Raw genomic sequence first — 9,997 nt, 5'->3', positions numbered from 1 at the left:
TCTCTCGGATAGACACAAACTGACTTTAACCGCGTCGCGGTGCGGCCCACGGGTACAAATTGAACGTTTTCTGCGGCCCTCTAGGTGCCCCTATGGTTAAGAATAACTCAACATTCCACACTATAATTACAAAAAAGCCAGCCTACACAGACTCGTAGTAGACTTATAGAAGTCTCTGTTTGCTTGCGCCGTTTATACATGTATGATATGTGTACACACACATACATACTCATACATAGTCTCATAGTCATTACTCTCACAGAGAGAGAACGGGCTGGTCACTTTATCAATCATTTTCTCTAGGTGTGTCTCTGCTGCCCCCTGCTGATCACTCCATGAAAAGGCGCACACACAATCAGGTGATGGTTTTTATTTCTCCACTTGAAGCTGCTTAGAGGGATTCAGCTGATTTCTTTAATGTAGAAGAAAACACCAAAAAGCAGTAGTACTGCAGTCATCCAATCACAAATCCAGAGGTATTCTGGGAAACTTCAGAGTCCAGAGAGATGAGGTTTCAGTCGTCTCCTCCGCACAGGCTGAGAAGAGCATTCTGGTAGTCTCCTTTAGTGTGCTCCTGAGCCCCAAAGACACGTAAATGAATATAAATATGAAAATCATATCATATAACTGATCAAAACATTATAATTATTAATGAAAACAATAGTGAAAATACTTGTATTGATAATAATAGTAACAGGTAATAATTGATGATGATGATGATGATGATAATGCCTATCATCATCATAGGTTATTTGGACATTAAAACCATAACTTACAGCGATGATCTGGTACAAAGATCTTTTGTGCTGCTTCTTGAACTCTGTTCTGATCTTCATGAGGTCCACCTCACAGCGAGAGACCATGATCCTGGTCACTACCTTCTCCTTTGCTCCTTTACCCTGCAAAGAGACGTTCATTTGTTTATTGTAGTATTTAACGCAGTTAACGGAACTATTGACCCTGGAAACGAAACCGCCGCTACCTGCTGTCAGTTGAGTTTGCATTGGAAGTAAAACAAACAGAGGTGTGACAAACAGCACAGAATTTTACAGCAGGCGTCTTTGCAGGGACCCCCTATTCTACGGAGTTTGGTCCGCCATTTTATTTTTTAGCTTTGCGCTATTTAGATGTGAGAATAAATGCGATCTGATTGGCTGTGCCTGTGCTGTCGTATTTGCATCAAAGGTGTCGTGAATGAACCCGTGCTGACCTTGAGAGAGTTCCTATGGCTGAATTGTGTATTGCAGACTAAAAGATAACGTCTTCATCAATTTATTTGTTCGCTACAATATGTTGGAGTCATGTTAATGTGTATTTAAAGACAATAAATACAATTCTGATTCTTAAGACATTTCAATTTGTGGAAAGAAAATTGTTTGAAACATTTTTTTACCACCCCCCCTGCAGGCCTTGTGGTGAAGACCTCTGCTTTACCTGTAAGGGTTACCTTACATTCCTCAATGTGTCAAACAGAAGGGGGATGAGTGCCAAATGGAGGCACTGATGGCTAAGCTAGCTGCTATGCTGCTTCCATCTCAACATCTACCCTGCGCTGCACACAGTCGGCAGAAGACCACCTCTGTTGCCCTAAAAGACATTGGTTTGGATAACGTCCTGGCTAAAAGTCAGGAGAATGTTGGCACTTTAAACACAGCCGTCAAATGATGGAGAGTCAGGAGCGCAGTGAAGTGCACGAGGACAGCAGGAGGAGTCGCTAGTTCAACATGTTCTACCTGGTGAAATTCTGCCTCCAAGATGATCAAATGTGTATAGTTTTGTGTTTAAAATATGCGCTTTGTTAAGTTCAATCGCAATGAATCTATTGACATCCCTAGTTAATATCAGTAATACTACTTAGACAGTTCAACAACATGTGTTTATTGCTAATATAATAATATGTTATAAGTGAGTATGAACATGTACCTTCATTGCATCATTGAGTTTGTTGGCGAAGTACAGCTGTCTGTTCTCAAAGCACTCCACTGTGAAGACATGAATTCACCTGTGCTATGAGATCAACATTTGAAAGGACTAATCCACCCTGAGATTTTGGGCTCATGTGAACAATCATTTTGCTGTTTTATTGGTCTCATTTGATATTGTTAACTAATTTGTGGTTATGATTTTTGTGGTTCAGATGAAGAACACAAGATGTTTATTACCCAGCGCAAGGAAGGACTTCTCCATGTCTCCTTTCACCTCCTTCCTGATGCTCTCCTTAATGTCGTACGGACTGTAGCTCTTATACCTCTCGAACACTGACAGAAACATCAAAGACAACATTGGGCTGGGTTATTAAGTTTAACATTTCTATAAGTTTATATAAGTTAACCAGCCAGCATACAGGAACAGAAACCAACCAATATTAAGGGTTAGTATTGGTCACGTGCTGGGGTGTAGTAGGTGTAGCTCACTTCGACCTATATCAGTGGGTTGTTTAGTAGCTCACCTTTCTGCAGGTGGGGGACACTTCTCTGAGACATGATAGAGATCCAGGTAGCTACGTCAGTTCCCTTCCTCTTCACGCCAGCTTCATACAGAGACTGAAGATTCACAGGTATGAACAATAACAAAGCATTTTTAATAATACTTTCGTTTTTCTAGGTACTCAAAGACGCTTAACTATGTCAGACAAGAACAGAACAGACAGAATATATATTTATACACACTAGGGTCTGGGCACGTTAACGCATTAGCAATCCATGTGATTACAGTCTTTTTTTTTTTAAATTAGCATTAGGAGGGGCTTAACGCTGCTGCACATGTTAAACTGAGAAAATGGAGAAAGGTAATGTTGAACATTTTCTTTTAAATTTTCATTTGAAATCTCTACCTGACGGATTATAGCTATTTGTGTCTATTTTTTTACCCGAGTACTACGAGCCTGAAGTACTACAAACCTGAAGTACTATGAACCTAAAATACTATGACAGTAAAACTATTGATGAAAATTATCATGTGTTGTATTCAGGTGATTTAACGATGTTAAAGTATGCCAGCCCCTTACCTTTTTTAATTTTGCAACTAAAAGTTGTCTTAACAAGAGTTGGTGAATTAAACCATGCGCTGGTATTGCCCCATCATTGTAAACACATAATCTGCACCCTGTGAAAGATGGTTTTCTCTTGCTGGTTATATTGTTCAGCAAAATATTTGCGCTTGGTGTAAGAGATGGCTACCAGCTCTTGTTTGGCTTCGTCGGAGCGTTGCAGCAGTCTTAGGCCCGCCACCAATGTGTGATGACGCCCCTCGCAGGCAAACATATTATCGCTGGCAATTACGCCTCATAGGTTTTTATAGATGGTGGTTCCATCTGGACCAGATTCCTGCCTCATACCATGGCCCTGCTGGCAACTGCTGCTGGCATCACTATCAATTATTAATCACTATTAGACTACTGTTGTCATAAACCAACCTTACTGACTTTGCTTAGTGGATGGTGGTTCTATCTGATGGTGGTTGCATCTGATGGAGTAAAAGTAAAACTAAATATTAAGGTGGCTGGACTCACTCTGGCGTCCTCGTCAATCTCCTCATAGTCGACCACATTAGAAGGTTCATCTCTCTTTGTCTGTAGATTGATAACGAACCATCAATAACATGTTAGTATAGTGGATATTATAATGTTGTATTAATGAAGCAGTTTGGTCAAGAGTACTTATACAACACTGTAAATGTACTCTGTTACTATAGAAGTGAAGATACTCAGTAAAACCCCTTCCAACATGCCAACTAAAGATCATCTATGAACCATTAGCATCTGAGCTACCTGAACCAGGGCCAGCAGCAGTTTGGCGAAATCTCCCGATGTGTCTCCTGCTATGTCTTTCTCCACATCTTTCTTAAACACTGCAGAGACAGAGAAATGTGAATGTTAGCTACTGTTAGCACTGGAATCTAACAATTTTTGTTTACGTTAGCTAATGTTAGCTAGAGGGGCTAACTTCTTCGAATGACAGTTAGCTAATGTTTGCTATAGAGGCCCTCTAGCTTCATATGCGTTTGCTGATGTTAGCCTTAGAGGCTAAATTTGTTTTTGTGTGTATGTGATGATTCAAGTTAAATTCTTTAACTTCTATTTGGATCAAATAATTCTGTTTGGATGGTTGTGTCCAAACGTACTGTCTTTGTAAACCTTCTTGATCTCCTCCAGTTCTTTGTTGTTTCTAGAGCAGACAATCTCAATGAGAGCTTCCTCGTCCGTCCCAAGTCCCTGAAAACCAGAACCACAACTCGGTCATAAGCTCCTTCAGAGACCCGTGATGGGTCAGAACATTCCAATCAAAGGGGCGCGGGGGACAGCAAAATAAGGACAACCTACAAGAATGAGGGAAACAGGCTGGCATCAACACACCCTGAAGGGGGGTGCTAGTGAAGGACGAGGGGGAGAATAGTGGGGAAACATCAGGAAGAGGGTTACGCAATTAGGACAGAAGGGGAGGGTTTCACTAAACTGAATGTTCAAAGATATAACTAAAGTGTATCATCACCTCGTCAGTGCCTTTCTGGAAAGAGCTTGGTTTTTAAGAGTGATTGCCGCTCCAATGAATCTCTGTGAATTGAAGGATCTAAAGCATTTATGTTAAGGAATTTGTCTGCAAGACTGTGTGGTGCCCACCACGAGTGAGATAGTGTCAACGTAAAAGTAGTTAAAACTGCAAAAAATGAATCCAACAACTCCTATTGTACCCCTGCCCTCCAGTACTTTTGTACACCTTCCCTCCTATAGTCCTGCCCTCCTAAACTTGTGTCCTCCTTCCCTGTGTACTTCTTTCCTCTTGCCCTCCTGTACTTTTGTACTTTTGTATTTCTGCCCTCCTGTTTTTGTGTACGCTTGCCCTCGTTCCATTGTGCGGTCGTGAACCTTTGTACTTGTGTACTGAGTTCCGCTGACCTTCATGGAGGCCTTGAGCTCGGAGGCGTCATACTGAGCGGTGCTCTTCATCAAACCCAACATCAGAGCTTCAAGAGGGCCGGACAGTGCCCCCTTCAGGGCCGTCATCAGATCCTGGATCAGGGATAAGGACAAGGACACACAGATGTTTTAATAAGACTCGGAAGAAGCAGCAAGTAGTCTTCAGGTTCTGGTTCAGGCGGAAATGGGAGGACCTTCTTGGCGATGCGTTCGTACTCAAAGGCGATCTCCCTGCGCTGCTCTGTGCTGCGTCGGGTCAGAATATCGATGACGGTCTGCTCGTCTACTCCTGAACAACCAGAAGGTCCAAAGGTCAACCAAACATCTAAGGTTCTTCTTCTATTTTTACGGTCAACTTAACGTATCTGCTTTTACGGTCAATTTAAGGTTTCTGTTCTTCATGTTGACTTAAGGTTTTTATTATTAGGGTCAACTTAAGGTTTCTGTTCTCGGGTAAACCTAAATCGAAAGCTCTTCATTGGCACAGTCAGAACTCAGTTTAATGTAATCTAACCCTCAGATCTTCAATCAGATGGAAAGTAAATGTGATACTAGAAAAAAAGCCATGCTCCCTGTGTATGTTTACACAGAGCAGATACTTCTGCTCACTCAATGTACGTGTTGCTGATCTATTTGACTTTCTCACCTTTTGTCTTGATGGCTGTCTCAATCCTTGTGGCGTCTTTGCTCGGGTCAAAGTCTCGTTCCGGCACCACGGTGGGGAATTTAGGCTCCACCTCCTGATGAGGACAGAGAAATATGACATCACAGTGTATGCTGTGACATCATCTAGCCTTCCTTTAACTGGTAGATAACAAAGTGCCTCAGGCGGACCGTACAGGTGTGCTTACACCCGAGAGGCAGTGACCTTTATCATGAGGAACAGTACTCACTAACCTACGCCACAAGAGAGAGGCAACAGAACAACAACAAGAGGCTGAATGAGGAGCGATGTAACAGACCTGAAAATATTAGATGGTAAAGTGAAGTGCTGCCTCTTCCTGGAGGAATAATGAAGTTCCTCCATCAACTTTGCTACATGTTTCATACGTTCCCTCTAGTCTCAGCGTGTTTTTATTTTTGAATAAACCTTTTTTCTTCAGAGGAAGTTCGTATTAGGAAAAGAGCTGGTTGACTGACAGCTTAGATTCATCTGTGACATGAACAAAAGTATGCTACCTGAAAGTCTTGTTTGACCCTTATGTTCCTTCAGGACTTTCTCTTCATACTATGATCATAGGGTGTGATTCTAAATAAGTCATTGTTATCTCCCTAGTTGATTGGGTTTCTGTTGGGGGAGAACCAACTCCACCTTTATCAGATCCCATAAAGTAGGTTTGCTGATACAATTGTACGAGGAGGTGACTCACTGCTCCGTACGAAAGTGTCAGCTGACCCAGGAACTCAGAGACCATCGCCATGTTGAGTCGTCCTGCAGGGAGGAAACACAGAGAGATCATCTCCTACTCCGGATGTGTTATTATAGTGGATGGATGATTCCTCCTCTCTTTTCACCTAGTATGGAGCTTTTGATTAATCTTTATAACACATTAGGCGACCTTTGCAGGTTTTTTATGAATATTAGATGAATTTCATGTAAAAACATTGGACGAAGACACTGGAGGACAAATCCCATGAGTGGACTCAATCTCTAAATTTGATTTAAACGCTGCAGAAAAGTGTGTCGTTTTTATTGACCAAAATGGGCTGAGGAGGAGTGGCAAAAGGACAGGCAGATAAGGGCGAAGGATCAAAAAGCACACAGACATCTGAAGAAGTGTAGAGCCTGTTGTGTAACCCTCGAAGAGACGACGAATGAAATCAAACTCTGAAGTGTTAATTTTTATTAACCCATCAACCATGAAGTTATTGTATAGTATGGTTTTATTAATAGTTAATATAATTAAAACATTTGAGAGAAGCTCGAAAGCCCTCCCGACCTTTGACCCATTAACAGGAAGGCTGTGAAATTCAGCGTTTCGTCACCTAGAAGCAGCCAAGACAAACAGTCCGACTGTCCGAGTCTTCCTCTACTTTTCTAAAGGGAAATGTTTACTTCTCAAAGCACAAACTCCCATTTATCAATGTCAGTGAAACAATATCATCAAGAACATCAAGACCTCATGCATGTTTCTCAAGTAAAAACTGAGTGTTGCATTATTTCTTTGAGCTATGTTACTATTGAGTTACATGACAGTGACCCTGGTCTCGTGGATTTTGGTCAGAAAGCTTTTTTTATTTGTTGGTTTTTAACCACTGAGAGTAAAATATCTTTAAAGAACTGGCCATTTTTCTTCCCAAATCCATTCTTCTTTTTAATGAATGTTCATTCATTCATTCATACAACCTGGAAACCAGATTACAAAACATTTCTTATTGCTCAGGCTGCTATAACATGTCTATAAAATCATTCCAGTTGATCCAGAACAATTTATTATTAGGCCTGGCTAAGGTTTATAGTTTGGGCTGGTTTTGGTTTATAGATAATCATAATTATAATAATCATAATCATAATACAAGATAAAATTAAAACTGTTAGTAGTAACTTTGTTCAACATTTATTCTGTGGTACTCCGTTTACTTCAACCCTAGGCTTTGGATTATGGTTGTAAGTAAAGGCTATGTATGTTGCCATAAATGTATATGTTTTATCAACAGTTTTACAAGTTTGAGTTGTTGAGCTGTTAAAAAATCTTGGACAGATCATATATATCCAGCTGGTTTCTAAATAAAAGCCTTCATTGTTGAGTCAAGTCTTTGGTGATGAATGGATACAGTTTGTTTTTTTACAGTCTTTTTTAAGGACTCAAAGGAGCAGATGAAGAAATGGAGAAAATAAGTGCTGCTTTTCCTGTTAAGTTTCTTTGTTCCTGCTTCCAGATCATTAGTGGCTGTGGTCCTGCTCACATGAAAACTGTGGTAGTCACAGGAGTCCAAAGAGGTCACCAGCCCATCAGGTCATGAGCTCGCAGCTGCACCCAAAGACCAGTTATCACATAGGAAGATTTCACAAGAGTCTAAGGGAGACGTTAGCCATTCACAGATTCCCATTGATGCACATGTTTTCTAGCAGATTAAAACACCAAAAACACCTAAATACTTTGGGCGGCGTTATTCTAGTGAGGCTGAGGTCTCTGTTCAGACTAAGAGCTGGAAGTGAGTCTCCATGTTTTCTTACCTTTAACAGATGCAGAGGCAGTGAGTCAGCGAGCAGCAGCTCCGTTATGATCCAGGACAGGATAGGGTGTGGTGCTTAAGTACAGCAGACTCTCACACACACACACACACACAGGGAGACCCCCCCCCCCCCCACACACACACACACACACTGGGGCTGCTCGATGACTCAGCGGACAAAACTTTTACATAATACTGGCTTCTGATGGGCTGGTGACCTCTGAAGTAGAATATTGTGACATAGGAGACTTGATGACCCTGGGAGCTTAGAGTCCACATATGATGTCATTCATCATATGGATTCTGCAGCTCTTCATTCACACTTCCTACATAGTAAGAAGCAAGAAGGTGACCATTCTGATTTATTCTTTACAGGGTTTGGACATAAAGTCCTGCTTCAGTTCTCATTAACTCATATGAAACTAGCTAAAGTTAGAACTTTGAATAGTTTGACGTTTGTTGATGTTTTCTAGTAAAATAGGATTTAAAATGATCATAAATGGTCAATGACCATGTTTCCTGTCAGATGTGTTCAATACATCCCCTCTTCAGATATTAGCATGCTAGCGTTAGCTTCGTCCCTTGGTTCAGTTTCTTGTGACGGCGAAGACCTTGATTTAGGAGGCGCTGCGACCTCTGTCAGTGATTCACCTCCATCATTGATTCACCTGCAAGAATAGGCACGCCTTAGTGAAACTTTAAGACTTTGATCAGATCAATAAACCACACCAACTCCCTCTCTACCACTCCTTGTGCAGATAAATGAGTGATTTCCCTCCTCCCCTCCTTTGTTTGTCCATGTGGAGGTGGGAAGGTAAAACTGATGAAGAATTTCAGTTCATATGTTTGATTTTAAACAGGAAGTCAGTGATATTTTTTCCCTGTGTCATTTCACATTATTACACATAACTTTATTTCTGAACTTTGTGTTGGTTTCTTTGTATGTATTTTTTGGGTTGTCACCGACATCTGGTGAAAATTTCATGTCAATAGCTCCTTTGGAAATATATTTACTGAGAAAAATGGTGAAGTGTTCAATACTTATTTCACCTGCTGTATATATATATATATATATATATATATAAAAATCCAAACCCATATATATATATATATATATATATATGGGTTTGGATGTATGTATGTGTGAGAACAAGGAGGGAAGAGCTCCCTCTTCCCTCCTTGTTCTCACAAAGAATAACCGGAAAGGAAGAGGGAACAAGAAGGGGTAGAGAAGATCAGTAGAGAGAAGAAGAAATTAGGACATTCATACCTGGTGAACTTAGTCAGCAGACCAGCAGTCTGACCAGAAGTTCCAGAGACGGTCTGTCCTCAGGTCTGTGATCTGGATCAAGAAGCCACTATCCTTTGTTGTGCTGACGCTGGTCTTAACCTCGTTAGTCGCTTATCCCCTCAAGCCTCGTTAACAGCTTTAACCAAGAGCTGCTGACGCAAGCTGTGCAGAACCAGGCTGTGTAGATTCTAACGAGTCAGAAAGAGATCTATGGTAAAGCTGGACGAGCACTGACCAACATCACAGCAACACAACGTAACATTCTGATAACATTTAACAAATACTGAATTTTTGAAACGTGGATTATATGCCCAGTATTATTTTTAATATTTAAGTAAGATATTTGCACAAAATATATGCTTTTCCTGCACATCCTCTCCATTTCTCTCAGCTGGACTCGGGGCGGGTCCCAAAGAGGTGGGACTAAGAAACAGTTAGCCAATCATTAATAAAGTTAATTAGTGACATTATAATTTTAGCGTACTAAAATACATTGAGATTTGGGCTTGCCAGTCAGTCTCTGACGCACCGTTTAACAACACAACAATAGCGACCACCGGCAGTGTCCTTCCAAGAACACCCGACTCGAACTCGGTAAAGACATTTGGTGGAGA

At 41.0% G+C, this 9,997-nt stretch overlaps 1 protein-coding gene across 1 annotated transcript; it reads right to left on the bottom strand.

Moving 5' to 3' along the window:
• Positions 1–354: 354 nt before the first annotated feature.
• Positions 355–8,180, bottom strand: LOC119197091 (annexin A2-like). The gene is made up of 13 exons (XM_037453084.2): positions 8,094–8,180; positions 6,286–6,347; positions 5,562–5,655; positions 5,110–5,204; positions 4,895–5,008; positions 4,123–4,213; positions 3,770–3,849; positions 3,512–3,571; positions 2,450–2,543; positions 2,163–2,258; positions 1,924–1,982; positions 777–899; positions 355–574 (listed from the first exon to the last, which is right to left on the bottom strand). Exons 2-13 carry the CDS (start codon positions 6,334–6,336, stop codon positions 515–517), a joined length of 1,017 nt encoding a protein of 338 aa, XP_037308981.1. The 5' UTR covers positions 6,337–6,347; positions 8,094–8,180; the 3' UTR covers positions 355–514.
• Positions 8,181–9,997: the final 1,817 nt, after the last annotated feature.

Source organism: Pungitius pungitius, chromosome 4, assembly GCF_949316345.1.
Source record: "Pungitius pungitius chromosome 4, fPunPun2.1, whole genome shotgun sequence".
NCBI classification, from domain to species: domain Eukaryota; kingdom Metazoa; phylum Chordata; class Actinopteri; order Perciformes; family Gasterosteidae; genus Pungitius; species Pungitius pungitius.
The sequence above is the reverse complement of the archived record's forward strand: the minus strand, read 5'-3'. Positions and strand labels throughout refer to the sequence as shown.

Bases quoted from the DNA above. Each gene is read 5' to 3' on its own strand.
- LOC119197091 (XM_037453084.2), bottom strand. From the start codon at position 6,336: ATGGCGATGGTCTCTGAGTTCCTGGGTCAGCTGACACTTTCGTACGGA. The intron at 4,214-4,894 runs GTCAGCGGAACT...TCTGGTTTTCAG, and splicing joins AGCTCAAGGCCTCCATGAAG to GGACTTGGGACGGACGAGGA. The intron at 3,850-4,122 runs GTACGTTTGGAC...CTGTCTCTGCAG, and splicing joins CAAGAAGGTTTACAAAGACA to TGTTTAAGAAAGATGTGGAG.